Below are 13,177 nucleotides of genomic sequence, written 5' to 3' on the forward strand. Positions count from 1 at the left end.
AGAGATCATCGGGATGCCCCCGAAAGAGGGCGTAAAGTCGATCTCGAGCTCCTTGGCGGGCTCGCCTGTTCACAGCGCAGCGCTGTGAAGAGGCGCCGTTCACAGCCGGTCTCGCCCCTCGGGGGTCTCGCCGAGCTTCGCTTCGAGATGCAGCTTGACCTGCCGAGATGCAGCCGAGATGCAGCCGAGAGGCAGCCGAGATGCAGCCGAGATGCAGCCGAGATTGCTCGAGCGTGCGTCGCTCTCCTTGTACCCGCCGCAGATGTTGAGCACCTGCGGGACGTGTCTCGGACATGTCGTGGACGTGTCGCGGACGTGTCGTCCCCAGTGTGTGCGGCACCATCTGCGAGAGGAGCTCTTCCGTGAACTTGATCAGGTCCTGTGCACAGCAGCGAGTGTGAAGAGACGCCACGGCATTCAACGTGGGGACCAGTGCGCGTGGGTGAGCAGTGTGTGCGTGTGTGTGGGGGGGGTGTCGGGTCCTCGTAATCCGCGTACGCCCAGTAGAACTCGCACGTCGTGAACTCGGGGTTGTGCCTGCTCGCGACCCCTCCGGCTGTGAAGAGGCGCCCGTGCACAGCTCGGCATCTCGGCGCATCTCGGCGCATCTCGGCGCATCTCGGCTCCTCTCGGCTCCCCTCGGCGCCCCTCGGCGCCTCTCGGCTACGTCTCGGCTCCCCTCGGCTACGTCTCGGCTCCCCTCGGCTACGTCTCGGCTGCGTCTCGGCTACTCTCGGCTAAGCTGCGCGTGAGGTCCATCCCCTCGTTGCGGAAGAGGCGGCCGATCTCGTACACCTGCGCCAACGAGTCGATGCCTCAGTGAGGGCGCGGCAGCCATGGCAGCCCATGGCGCCGGTCGCGTGGCACCTGCGCCAGAGAGTCGATGCTCAGGAAAGGACTTGCTCGCCATTCACGAGAGAGGCGACCGGTGGCGTGCGCCCTGTCCAGCCCTCCGACGACCAGCATCTTGAGGTAGAGCTCGGGCGCGATCCGCATGTACCTAGTATTAATTAATTAACTCATTAATTATCATTAATCAGCATCTCGAGGTAGAGCCCGATCCATGTGCCTATTATCAATCAACCAATTCATCATCCGCATCTTGAGGTGGAGCTCGGGCGCGGTCCGGCGTGCACATGTCGAGGTTGAGGTCGTTGTGCTTGGTGATGAAGGGGCGCGCCTGCCACGGACCAAGGCTGGAGCGGCTGACTGGCGGACGGGTGGTTGGCGGATTCCCCGGAGCTGTGCTGCGTGGTGGGTGAGTCGACCAGAGCTGTGCTGGAGGAGGGCAGGGGCGCGCCGTCGCGCCGCCCGGGATCGCATTCATCATCGGCGTCTCGACCTCGAGGAAGCCGTGCCTGTTCGTTCGCAGTGTCTGGGAGTCAAGCGAGCGGGTCGAGGTGGCGTCTCGACCGCGAGGAAGAAGCCGTGCATGTCGAGGAAGCGGCGGAGGAAGTTGATGGCGCGCCTGTGGGGCACGAGGCCGTGGCTTGGCAGCAGCGGAGGGAAGGGAGGGGGAGGGGGAGGAGGAGGGGGAGGAGGAGGAGGAGAAGGGGGGGGGGGGGGGGGGAGGGGGAGGAGGGCGGGGAGGGGGAGGAGGAGGGGGAGGAGGGGGAGGAGGGGGAGGAGGACCACGAGGAGGAGGAGGGGGGGGGGGGGGTTTTCCCCCCTACCCCCCAAAGGGGCTGGGGGCTTGACACCACCAGAGAACAGTGAGAAGAAGCGGCGGGGAGAGGGGGGGGGGGGCGGCGGCCCCCGTGCGGGTGATGAACGTGCTGCGCGTCGTCGGGTTCCTAATTCACGATGACCCACACATATTAATCATCACTCATCACCAGCACGTGACGATCGCGCTGCGCGTCGTATGCTGCGTGCATGATCAGGTCGAGGTAGCGCTGGCGGTAGCGAGTCTCCTTGTCTGCGAGGCCGCTCGAGCCGGGAGGGACCTGAGGAGTGGGACTCGTCAAGTGGACACTTCCGAGACACTTCCCTGTCGGCGAGGCCGCTCGAGGGGCCTGATTGGAATCCGGCGCCGCGTTTCTTTTCTTACTTTCGGTCTTTGCTCCGCAGCTGCTTGAAGCGGTAGCCTTGGGCAGCATGTGCAAGCACGGAGTCAGCAGCGTCATCTCCGTCGGGAAGAGGGAGAGCTCGCCGCGCTTCGTCTTGCCTGAGTCACTGCCACGGCGTTTCATTCATCACTAGCGTACATCATCTATTGATTGATACTGGCCTGCCTGTTCACGGCCACGGCTGTGAACACCAGCCGTCAAGAGCCTCGGCCATATCTCGGCCGCCTCTCGGCTATATCTCGGCTGCATCTCGGCCATGTCTCAGCTATACCTCGACTATATTTCGGCTATATCTCGGCTATATCTCGGCTATATCTCGGCTGCATCTCGCCCGGAGTGCCGCGGACGCCGACAATGTCGCCGCGCTTGAGAGTCGACATCAGCGCGGAGAAGCGGGCCGCCTGGCGGAGCTAACTACTCACTGAGTCGTCAGCTACTCAGTGAGGCTCGTGAGGCAGCGCCGAGAAGAGGGCCGCCTGGCGGGGAGTTAACTAATGAAGAGTGAGCTACTCAGTGAGGCTCGTGTGGCAGCGCCGAGTAGCGGGCCGCCTGGCGGGGAGTGAACTAATTAAGAGTGAGCTACTCAGTGAGGCTCGTGAGGCAGCGCCGAGAAGCGGGCCGCCTGGCGGGGAGTTAACTAATGAAGAGTGAGCTACTCAGTGAGGCTCGTGAGGCAGCGGCGAGAGGTCTGCCTTCTCGTCCTTTTCGAGCCCGGCGTAGTCGCTGCGGAAGGGAAGAGGGGGGGGGGGGGGGGCAAAATGGGAGGCGGGAGGGTGTGTGTGTTTTGTGTGTGTGTGTGTGTGTGTGTGTGTGTGTGTGTGTGTGTGTGTGTGTGCGTGCGTGCAATATGGCCCCGTGCCCCCCCTCTGATTGAAAACTACTTTCTGGTGGTTTGAGATCATCGCCACTGCGCCTCGCGGCGCCTTTCCGGAGGAGGGGGGAGGTCGCAATCTCCGGGCAGGGAGATCGCGATCCCCCGCTTCCCGGACGGGCGGCGAGGGGCGCAGGTGTGTTGGCGCTCTCAGTTTCGCCTTTTGTCTGTCGTCCTCGAGGCGGCACGGGAAGTGTCTCGGAAGAGTCTCGGAAGAGTCTCGGAGGTGTCTCGGAAGGGTCTAGGAAGGGCCTAGGAAGTGTTCTCGGAGGTGTGTCGGAAGGGTATCGGAAGTGTCTCGGAGGTGTCTCGGAGGTGTCTCGGAGGTGTCTCGGAGGTGTCTTGCGAAGTGCATCCAAACAAACGGCGGCGGCGGCGGCGATACTTTGAACCGGCGCCTGAACTTGTCGGCGGAGGCGAAGACCTGCACCTTAGCTCCGTCGCCGACCACGTCGAAGAAGACGAGTCCTGGTTCGCTCAACACACGACGCGTGACCTGGTGAGCCAGCAGGAGGTGGCCGGGCCGAGCAGGCGCGTGGACTGCCTTTTCCGCCCGCGCGCTTGGTGGCGATCCGGCCGGCGAGGCTGCGGCAGAGCGGGCACGCGGGAGGCGGGGGTGAGGGAGAGGCGGCGGGGCAGGGGGGGGGCGTGGGATGGAGGCGGGAAGAGAGGGATAGAGAGTGAGAGTGAGAGTGAGTGAGAGAGAGAGACGACAAGAGAAGAGAAAAGGAGAAACGAGGCCAGGCGAGGAGGCGGGAGGCAGGGGGCGAGAGACGAGAGGAGGGAGAGGGCCGGAGGAGAGAACGACAGCAGCGGGGTCTGTCGGCAGCAGGCAGTGGACTCAGGCTCGAGGCGGCGGCGCACCCGACGCCGCCGTCCGCCGACATCTCTCCTGAGCCGATCGACTCGTACTTTGCTGCGAGGCGGAGGGGGGGCGCGAGGTCGCGGCGGTCGAGAGTGTGTCTCCGCGCAGGAGGCCTCGGCGACGGGCGGGCGAGACGGGTGGGCGGTGGAGTTGTACCGACGTAGTCGGGCAGCTGCATCGACGTCTGGAACTTGTGCGGGTACGGGTTGGCGCCCTTCTCCTTGACGCCGTTGACAAAGGTGAGCCGGTTCTCAAAGTACTTGGTCGGGTCCTGCTCCTCCTCCTCCTCCTCCTGTGCCGCCGCCGCCGCCGCCGGCTTTGGTTTTGCCGCATCGGCGGCTGCCTTGGCCGCCGCCTTCTCGGCCTTAGCCTTGGCCTGGGCCTCCTGCTTGGCCCTCCGCTTCTGCTCGTTCTTCGAGAGGCCCGCCTCGCCGGCCGGCGCAGCAGCCTCTGGCTCGTCGGGCATGGGCAGCGGCGAGAGAGTGGCGCGGGCGCTTCGGCGGGAGCGACGCGGTGAGAGCTCGAGAAAAAAGAAAAAAGTTCTCGCACCCGACCAACCAAATTAATTCCAAAAATGAAAATATAACAATTCCATTTTGATTTCTCTAGCTGGCTGCAGGTGGATTGCATTGTGTACGCCTCCAAGTGCCTCTCCAACTGGACGCGTTACATCAACCATTCCACCCGCCGCCCCAGCCTGTCAGCCCGCAGCGAGTTGCTAGCAGAGGAGGGGCGGGACGGGCTCGGAACGCCACGGGTCGCCTTCGTGACACTTCGGGAAATAGCGGAGGGGGAGGAGCTCACCTTCGACTACGGAGACGGGTTTGATGTGGGCGTACTCTCTTTTGTCGACGAGTAGCGGAGTCGCACGGGCGGCTAACCTCGGAATGTAACACCAGAATGGCTGTGCTGGCTCCTTCACAGCCATCTTCCTAAGGATGGCTGAGCTAGCTGCAGTGCAGCCACATCCTCCAGTCTAATGGCTGCAATACACACACGGCAGCCATCCTTGGTAGACATGGCTGGAGACGCACTACCGCAGCCATACCGCCCGCCTCGAGGTGAGCCCTCTTGGCTTAGCTGGCTACATCGCAGCCATCTTGGGTAAGATGGCTGGGGGACAGCCATTTCAGCCATCTACTATGGCTGGGGCACAGTCAGTGCAGCCATCCTCCGGAGCATGGCTGGTGATAATTCGATGGCAGCCGTCCGCCGCCCCCGCCACACGCACAAAAATAGCTGCGCGCTTGTCGCCCCCGGCCTCGCGGGACGGCTGCCATCGGCTGCCATCGAATTACCACCAGCCATGGCTCTGGAGGATGGCTGCAATCTCTATGACGCAGCCATAGTAGATGGCTGAAATGGCTGAATGGCTGTCCCCCAGCCATCTTTCCCAAGATGGCTGCAATGTAGCCAGGTCAGCCAAGAGGGCTCACCTCGAGGCGGGCGGTGTGGCTGCGGTAGTGCGTCTCCAGCCATGTCTACTAAGGATGGCTGCCGTGTGTGTGTTGCAGCCATCGGGCTGAAGGATGTGGCTGCACTGCAGCTAGCTCAGCCATCCTTAGGTAAGATGGCTGTGAAGGCGAGCCAGCACAGCCATTCTGGTGTTACATTCCGAGGTTAGCCCGCACGGGCTGGTCGTGGACCGACCGCCGCGGAGAGGCTCGGGTTGAGGAGCGATCCGCTGCCTCATCCATGTCGCGACGCCCTGTAGGTAGAGTATAGAGCGTGATGGAGGTTCCTTGAAGGAAGGTGGTAGTAGGTGAATAAGACTGGTTCTTAGTGCAAAAGCGATAGAGTGTGTGTGTGACTCACTCACTCACTCACACACACACAAGCGATAGAGCATCGGCGCGTGACCCCCGATATGTGGAGGCTGTCACGCAGTGATCCCTATGCGTTGTCCATCCACGCCTCGCGTGTGTACGCACCGTCTCGTGTGTGAGTGAGTGAGACACCGTCTCCTCCGTGCCTCTTCGTCAAGCGATCGCTTTCATGGCGGCGCATAGCTCTGGCGATGGCTTCGCCGAGGAGGTGAACCTGACTGCCGCCCTCACCACGTTCACTTCGCCAGCCTCGGCGTGGACGATCGGCGCTCACCTCGCCAGCGCCGTCAGCCTCGGCGTCCCTGAGGGGCGGCTGGCGCTCTGGCGCAAGCACGGCGGCGGCGAGCTGGAGCCGGCCCTCACGAGCGGCGCCGTCGCCCTCCTCGACGCGCAGTGGATCATCAGCCACGCCGAGGCGAGCGGCGTTCTCACTCACCGCCAGTCGCTGCCCAGAGAGGCCTTCCTCTCGCTCGCCGACCTTATATTCGCGATGGCAGATCCTGCGGTCTTTGGCCTGCCCGTCGCCGTGCTGTCCTGTCCGTGGCTCACAACAAGCCACCCCGACCCACGCGGAGCCAACCTCTCCCGTGTCGCAAAGGCGCTGAAGGCGCTGCTCGGCTCGTCCTACATCAGCCGGCTAGGCGTCTTTTGGGACTTCGGCTCGCTGCACCAGCACCCCGACCCGGCCAACGGCGTCATGCGCACCGAGGAGCAGAACGCGCTATTCAAGCAGGGGCTGGACTGCCTCGGCACGCTCTACTCCCACCCGTTTACGACCGTGCTGCGCCTGACCTCCTTCCCGGACGGCCACAAGACGGAGGAGCAGCCCGAGGGCGCCAACGTGGCCGAGTACTTTGACCGCGGCTGGTGCTACGCCGAGAGCAGCTGGGCGAGTCTGACCAAGCGCGCGTCCTTTTCGCTCGACCTCGGCCGGATGCGCCCCGACTGCGAGTACGACCGGCCCGGCCTCATCTTCGAGTGCACGCGCGGCAACGGCTGGCGCCCTCCGCTGCTGCCGCCCCAGTTTGCGGCCGAGCTGGAGGCGAAGAGGGTCACCGAGGGCGAGGACAGGCCCGTCCTGCAGGCGATGGCGCTCCCTGCCCGCCCTTCCCTCGCGTCCTGCTTCCTCGTGTTCCTCAGCTCCTCTCTTCGTCCACAACTCCCACGCACCCTCTCCTCTCGCGTCGTCCTATCGCCCTCTCACCCACACCCTTTTCCACCACGGCAGCGGCTGTACGAGGGCGCCTTCCATTCGCAGCTCGGCAGGGCGACGCGGCTGGACTGCGCCAGCCTCGGCTGGGGCGACGCCGAGGCGTCGCAGCTCGCGGCGGTCCTCGCGAGCGGCGCGGCGCCGCGGCTCGAGCAGCTCGACTTGTCCGGCAACCACTTCCTAGACACTTCCTAGACACTTCCTAGACACTTTCTAGGCTCGAGCAGCTCGACTTGTCCGGCAACCAGGTTGGCGACGCGGGGCTCGCGGCGCTAGATGCCGACGGCTCAGATCAGCTCCAGTGCTAGCACTGGAGAAGACTCGGACCCGGACTCGGCTGCATGCACCCGTGGTGGCTAGTGCCGGAACGCGATGTGCTGCAGTTAGTGCTCAGTCCTGCATTCAGCTAGTACTCAGTCCTGTTGCAGGCTCGCGGAGCTCTCCGCCGCCCTCAACGCCGTGCCGCGGCTGGAGCGGGTCGACTTGCGCGCCAACCGGATCGGCGACGGCGGCATCAAGGCGCTATCGGTCGCACTCGCCACGGACGGCACCGCCCCGCGGCTCGAGACGCTCAACCTCAGCAGCAATATGGCGCCCGCCCCTTCATTAGGGGAGGCTAGCCATGCACTGGCGGTGGTGGAGCCCCTCACCCGTATCTTCTTGCCAAGGTGAGCGACGAGGGGCTCAAGGTGCTGGCTGTCGCGCTCAAGAAGAAGCAAGCCGCGCCGAGCCTGAAGGCGCCCCCCCCCGCCCGCCCCCCCAATCTCTCTCGTCACGCACTCAGCAGCGCGGCTTGCCCCCGATTGCACGACACGAAATACCCTCATTACCGCCGTCTCACCCCGCGAGCATCCGTCTGGCAAGCAACATGCCATCATTCTCGCAATCATTCTCACAACTGCCCCCCCCTCCTCCCTTCCCCGTTCGCCCCGTGCGCAGAACCTCACCGTAGAGAGCAAGCCGAGCACCGAGCGTGTGGCTGGGTGTAAGAGAACCTGGGTTGTGGCGCGGCATTGACCGTTGCGCCCCTGCGACGGTAAGGTAAGGTAAGGTAGATTTCTCCACACACACAAAGTGGTGGGGCAAGGGGGGGCGACCCTCGCATCTCCACGCCCGGACACGGGCAGGAGCCCCACGGCATTCAAAGTGCAAGCACTGGCCCGGTGCACGTGGGTGAGCAGCCTGCCCCTCCCTCCCGACAAACCAACTCCCGCACACACACAATCGCACTCTGGCCATCGAATGACTCCGAATGAGCAATGACTCACTGTGTGTGCTAAGACAGTGTGGTGAGGTGGCAACGACACCAGGGTCGCCCCGCCCCTTGCCCCACGCCACGTTTTGTGTGCGTGACAGTCACAGCCTGAACACAGGGCCTCCCCTTCGTGGGCACGTTTACTTACTTTGTACCTTCCCCCCCTTTCCTTATCGGCACCTCTGCAGACTGCACCTCGCTCTCGCATCATCAATGCTTATCTCAAAAAAAATTGTTCCAGTCTTAGCAAGCAAAAGGGAGCACACACGACTTAGCAAGTCCGCACTAGCGACTGCCACTCGCCTAACCATGCCTCGTCACGAGTGCTCTCCCAATCGCGTACAGGCATACACACTCCGCCTGTTCTCACCCAAACACTCTATCACACCCTTGCCTCCCTGCCAGAGCGAGCTAGATTCTCCCCGCCTCCCTCCCGCCTCTGCCGCGCGCCTTCTATGGACGTCAAGTGCAGCACCTAGGGGGAGAGAGGGGGTTTGCCCTGGTAGGGAGGTGGCGAGGCCGCGCACTGCAAACCCAGTGTGAGGAGTGGGGGAGCTGGGACAGGGCGTGTGCGCCTCTGATCTGTCATGGTCTAGTGGCCGATAGGATCCTCCCTTAGGCAGCGATGGCGGGTCGGGAGAGGCCCGAGTTCTCAGCCCGCCACTTACTGTCAGCCTCTCTGACTGCCCAGGGTCTCACCACGATGCCGCCCGAGTAGAGGGGGTAAGAGGTGTGTAGAGTGCGGCTGTGTATGGAACCTCTCTCTCCGTGGATCCCACCTGAGCCCACTCGCGGTGCGAAGGCTCCTAATGCGGCAACTGAGCCCGCAAGGGTGGGTCACTAAGGGGGAGGTTACGTTGGTTGATATGTTGTGTTGTGGCGTAAAGCTGTGCAGCGGCGCAGCGAGCCCTGCCGCGGCTCGTCGTCGAGACTGGTCGGTGGGTGGTGCCTGTAACAGCTGAGGCAGGGAGGCTGCCTGAGTAGCGCAGCCCGAGGAGTTGGGATGATAGGTGGAGAGACAGGTGCGGCCGTACCTGGGTATGGCGGTAGGCTGGTGGCTAGGGTTAGCTGGGCGCGCACGGCGAGTCCAGTCACATATTGCCGCCCCGCAACAGCGATGTGAGTGGTCTCTCAGTGCGCGCTCTGCGTCCCTAGAACGTGGCGTGGCGTTGATGCTGAAGCAGTAAAATGGTACTATATCAGGCAGTGAAGCATTAGTCGTCAATTTTGCAAGCCGGCTTGCAAAGCCGTTCGGAGCGCCTGATTCGAGCGAGTGGAGGCAGGTTCGAGACCCGGTGGGGGGGTTTGGGGGGGTCGCCCGTCGCCCATCGGACCATCAAGGGATCCGTCAAATCCGTCGAATCTGTCGACATCTGTCGCCAGCTGGCGCGGCTCACGCCGGCCGCTGCGCCAGATTTTTTTTTGTGCTAGGCACAGGGTTGGTTGTGCCGGGCCGCCCCCGCGAGAGAAACTCGTCAGTAAAACTCTCGGGCGGCCCGGGCCGCCCCGGCTGTCTGAGGCTGGCACGCAGTGGCAAAAGCCCGCGGCTCGTCGCCAAGGAGTTACGAAGTTTTTTTTGCTTATCTCAATGCCGGCACATGTCCTGCTCCCTCTCTCGCGCGCACTCGCCCATTCATATTCTGTGTATGGGGGTAAAGGCGTGATTCATGGCTCTGGAGCCTTTCGCGCCGTCCCCACGACAGATCATCATGAAAGGAGCCGATCGGTCAGCCAGGTCGGAAGGTGATTGAAGAGCCAGCAGAGCAGCCAGACGCCCATGCCCTTCACGCGGCCGACGTGGTAGCGGTGCCGCGGCCTGCAGCCAAGCGCGTGCCGCACCGCGCGTAACACCACCTCGGGCGGATCCTCGCCGTGTACGGCGTTCATGGCCGTGGAGATGTTGCCCGGCTTGACGAGGCTAACCGCCACGCCCCTTTTGGCCTCTGACCGCCGCAGGTTATCGCAGAGGCCCTCCACCGCAAACTTGGAGGCTTCGTAGTACGCGTGGCCCTCACCGATCGCACCGGCTATGGTGCCGAAGTATGATCCGATAATTATCAGCCGGCCGGCGCCGCCGGCCTCGCGCAACATCGGCAGGAACGCGCGCGCCGTGACGGCCACGCCCACGACATTTGTGGCGAATATCGCCGTCGCAACGCTGGCTTCGCTGAGCTCGGTTGGGGTCTTCCCACCTGCCGCCTGCGTGATCCGATCGCCCTCGGGGTTAATGCCCGCATTGGCGATGACGCCAACGAGGCGCAGGTTTTGAGATGCCAGCAGCGCGTTCACGCTCATGACCGCCGGCTCCGTGTGGGCGGAATTGGTCACGTCCATCACCACTGCCGTTAGGCCCTCAGCCTTGAGTGCGACGACGTCCTCGACCTTGCGAACCGTCACGATGGCGAAGAACCCGCATGCGTTGAGGCCCTCGGCAAGCGCCCGGCCGATGCCACCGCGGCCGCCGGTGATGAGCACGGCGCTGCCAGGGGTCGAGGCACTAATGTCTGTTGTTGGTGTCATGCTCCGGGCCGGAGACTGGTGGATTCGTTTAGGGGGGGGGGGGGGGGGGCACTTGAGTCCACCCATACCGCGTCGGTGTCCAGTCCGAGCCTGACTGTTCTTCACCTTCCTACATACATACATACATTCTTTCTTTTCCTCTTGCTACAAGTCCTTCTTTTTATTGTGGTTTTCCCCTGAAGTTCTTCCTTTGCTCTGAGGCGCTCGGCCTTCGACGCCAAGGTTGCGGCGGCAAGGGCGAAGGCGCAAGCGGCTGTGGAAGTCGGGCAGCAGCGCAAGGCGGCGAAGACGGCCGCGAGCGAGGAGTTTGCGCGCCAGCAGCTCGCATCGGCGCAGGCGATGGGGGCGGCGGCGGGGGACACCGAGTCCGCAGCGGAGCCCGCCACGGCGCCTAACCCCGCGCCCCCCGCGGCGCCGGCCCCGGCCGCAGCCGTGCAGGCCGCGGCCCCTCCCACGGCTGCAGCCGCACCGGCTGCGGCCGCGGGCCCGTCAAATGCGACGACGGCCGCCATTAGCGCCCTCCTCGCCCAGCGCATTGCTTAGTGGTGCGCTCGCCTCCCTCCTGCGCGACGCTCATTCGAGCGCGTTGTCTGTCTTGGCGCGCGCGCAGCGCGCGCGAAGAGGTGTGAAGAGGGGGGTCGTGTCCGGTGTGAAGGGTAACCCACCAGGGTATCAGCCTATCCTCTAGGGGCCCAATGCGGGTCCTCTCAAGAGGGTATCAGGGTATAGCCCTGGGGTATGATCTGGCATACGATGATACTCCGCGAACTCGAGTATCAAGAGTCGCCCTCTGTGACCGAGAGCGCCACTCTGCGCTCGCCGAGTGCGGCCGCGAGGTACTCGTCGGTCCACTTGCGCGTTGCCGGCCAGCCGTCCAGGAGGCCGGTGAGCACTGCCGGCTGCGAGTCGCGGACCAGCGCGAGCAGCTGCGAGGCGTTCGGGCGGTGAAGCCGCGCGCAGCTCGTGGCGTCGGGACGCGCCTCGCTCGGGACGGTGTGCTGGTCGTACAGGTGAGCGTATGGCGCGCGACTCATGTCCAGCAGCGCGTGGTGCTCCGCCCACGTGCAGCCGAGTGAGCGCGCGCTGCAAAAGCGGGTCACCGCGAGTGCGTGCCGGATTGCGGCGTTGGAGAGTTCGGCCGCGCTCACGGAGTTCGCGGTCGACCAGCTGCGCCACTCTTCGGAGAGCGCGGCGGGAGGCTCCCGGAACTTTGAAAAGGTGGGCACCGCAGGGGAGGAGAGGAGCGGTGCCACCTGCATATGGACGAACGGATCGGACAGAGGTGAGCGGTCAGCGTGAGCGGTCAGCGTGACGTCAGCGGTGACGTCGACCCCGATTTTTTCTCGGTTAGACGCTGTTCATTCACAAAATTTCCGGTGTCCGCGTCCCCGCGAGCTGCGAGTTCACCTATGAATCCTTCTAACGCCGCCCTGCTGTGACCGGCGAGCGGCGTCCCCAGATGCAATCGAGCAGCTTCGTAGCAAGCCCGATATCCAAGCTCGAGGGCCTCATACTTCATACTAGGCAGGCTTGGCCCGTCTTTGTGGAGCGACTTTGACTTTGTGCGCCGCGCACGCCGCTTCCTACAGGGAGGCATACACTCGATCTCTCTCTCTCTCTCTCTACACACACACAGCCACGCGTCCGCTAACAGGGAGGCATACACAGCCGCGTCGTCCTTTGCCCCGTCCTCTCCTGCAAAGGGAGGCAAACTAGGCACAGTGTCCTGTACCGTGTTTGTTATGACCCCCCCCATGAACACACCAGCAAGGGAGAGGGCGAGACGATCGAGGGGTCCCGTGTCCCGTTCTCCCGTACCATGCGGAATCGACCCTATCCAGTGCTCACCGCCCCGCACAAACAGACGTTACACCACACGCCAAACAGCCAAAAAAGAATTTTATGAAAAATAATTTTACAACAAAACTCCCTCGCACGACACTGGGCACAGGACTGGGCACGGGACTGGCTCGCACTGGCACTAACACAGGTACACCACGGGAGCCGCCTAAGCGACTCCTGCGAGGGTGGCGAGGCACTTAGCTCCGTGCACCCGCCCACCCCCGCCACAGGCAAGCTCATTCACAATCTGCTCTGCGATTGCCGTGTGAAGAACGACTGAGATGCGCTGCTTCTGCAGCCCCAGCCAGCTCTTGGTGGTCCAAGTCACCTCATCGAGGTACTGGGCCCGCGTCAGCTTGTTCTGTAGTACGTCCGCCGCCTTCCTGAGGATCTCACGGACCCCCTTTCCGAACCCGCCGAACGATTCGAACAGCAGCAGCTGCACTTCGACGCCCTTGTCTTCCCTGGCGTAGCGATAGTCCCCGCCGTAGGACGGTATGCGGCGGTCGCCGCCCACCACCCTGCCCCCCCTGGTATGCCAGCGCCCGGTCCCTGAAAAATAAGCTGAGCTGAACTATTATCCCGCCGTTGCAACTGCCATGTCACGGCCGGTCGGCTGCAGCTCTCGCCTCGCTGGCGGCGCGGTCTGGTGCCGCGGCGCCCAGCTCTCCTGTGGGCTCGCGGCGGCTCGCCGCCGCGGTGCCGAACAATGTGATCAG

General features: G+C 63.8%; 5 protein-coding genes across 5 annotated transcripts in view; 1 reads left to right on the forward strand and 4 right to left on the reverse strand.

Annotated features, from left to right (window-relative positions):
* The window catches only part of EMIHUDRAFT_426543 (putative Lysyl-tRNA synthetase), a 5,976-nt gene extending 1,665 nt beyond the window's left edge, over positions 1-4,311 (reverse strand). Inside the window, exons 1-14 of the mRNA XM_005786565.1 lie at positions 3,962-4,311; positions 3,805-3,856; positions 3,482-3,525; positions 3,339-3,408; positions 2,762-2,792; positions 2,401-2,470; positions 2,088-2,167; positions 1,876-1,946; positions 1,758-1,793; positions 1,433-1,468; positions 1,291-1,358; positions 1,137-1,170; positions 927-1,000; positions 294-580 (exon numbers count right to left, since the gene is read on the reverse strand). Coding sequence (XP_005786622.1) covers positions 294-580; positions 927-1,000; positions 1,137-1,170; positions 1,291-1,358; positions 1,433-1,468; positions 1,758-1,793; positions 1,876-1,946; positions 2,088-2,167; positions 2,401-2,470; positions 2,762-2,792; positions 3,339-3,408; positions 3,482-3,525; positions 3,805-3,856; positions 3,962-4,271 — 1,263 coding nt within the window. The 5' untranslated portion in view covers positions 4,272-4,311. The remainder of the gene's footprint in view (positions 1-293; positions 581-926; positions 1,001-1,136; positions 1,171-1,290; positions 1,359-1,432; positions 1,469-1,757; positions 1,794-1,875; positions 1,947-2,087; positions 2,168-2,400; positions 2,471-2,761; positions 2,793-3,338; positions 3,409-3,481; positions 3,526-3,804; positions 3,857-3,961) is intronic.
* A 1,468-nt stretch (positions 4,312-5,779) lies between these two features.
* Positions 5,780-8,080, forward strand: EMIHUDRAFT_433918 (hypothetical protein). Its single transcript, XM_005786566.1, has 6 exons — positions 5,780-6,715; positions 6,860-7,005; positions 7,059-7,142; positions 7,270-7,474; positions 7,510-7,578; positions 7,781-8,080. The coding sequence occupies exons 1-6, from the start codon at positions 5,801-5,803 to the stop codon at positions 7,856-7,858; spliced, it is 1,497 nt and encodes a 498-aa protein (XP_005786623.1). The 5' UTR covers positions 5,780-5,800; the 3' UTR covers positions 7,859-8,080.
* A 1,723-nt stretch (positions 8,081-9,803) lies between these two features.
* EMIHUDRAFT_201842 (3-hydroxybutyrate dehydrogenase) lies at positions 9,804-10,616 on the reverse strand (the record flags this gene model as incomplete). Its single annotated transcript, XM_005786567.1, has 1 exon — positions 9,804-10,616. One exon carries the CDS (start codon positions 10,614-10,616, stop codon positions 9,804-9,806), a length of 813 nt encoding a protein of 270 aa, XP_005786624.1.
* A 776-nt stretch (positions 10,617-11,392) lies between these two features.
* EMIHUDRAFT_201843 (hypothetical protein) lies at positions 11,393-11,875 on the reverse strand (the record flags this gene model as incomplete). The annotated part of the gene is made up of 1 exon (XM_005786568.1): positions 11,393-11,875. The coding sequence occupies one exon, from the start codon at positions 11,873-11,875 to the stop codon at positions 11,393-11,395; it is 483 nt and encodes a 160-aa protein (XP_005786625.1).
* Positions 11,876-12,624: 749 nt separating this feature from the next.
* EMIHUDRAFT_201844 (hypothetical protein) overlaps positions 12,625-13,177 on the reverse strand; it is a gene marked incomplete at both ends in the record, with an annotated part of 1,103 nt that continues 550 nt past the window's right edge. Inside the window, 2 exons of the mRNA XM_005786569.1 lie at positions 12,625-13,010; positions 13,065-13,128. Of these exons, the coding sequence (XP_005786626.1) occupies positions 12,625-13,010; positions 13,065-13,128 (450 nt within the window). The remainder of the gene's footprint in view (positions 13,011-13,064; positions 13,129-13,177) is intronic.

Source organism: Emiliania huxleyi (genome assembly GCF_000372725.1).
Source record: "Emiliania huxleyi CCMP1516 chromosome Unknown EMIHUscaffold_15, whole genome shotgun sequence".
Lineage (NCBI taxonomy): Eukaryota > Haptophyta > Isochrysidales > Noelaerhabdaceae > Emiliania > Emiliania huxleyi.

What these genes read in the sequence shown, in the direction of transcription:
- EMIHUDRAFT_433918 (XM_005786566.1), top strand. Translation starts at nt 5,801, where the DNA reads ATGGCGGCGCATAGCTCTGGCGATGGCTTCGCCGAGGAGGTGAACCTG. An exon ending in AGGACAGGCCCGTCCTGCAG is followed by an intron (nt 6,716 to 6,859) that starts GCGATGGCGCTC and finishes CCACCACGGCAG; the next exon opens with CGGCTGTACGAGGGCGCCTT. An exon ending in CGGCTCGAGCAGCTCGACTT is followed by an intron (nt 7,006 to 7,058) that starts GTCCGGCAACCA and finishes GACACTTTCTAG; the next exon opens with GCTCGAGCAGCTCGACTTGT.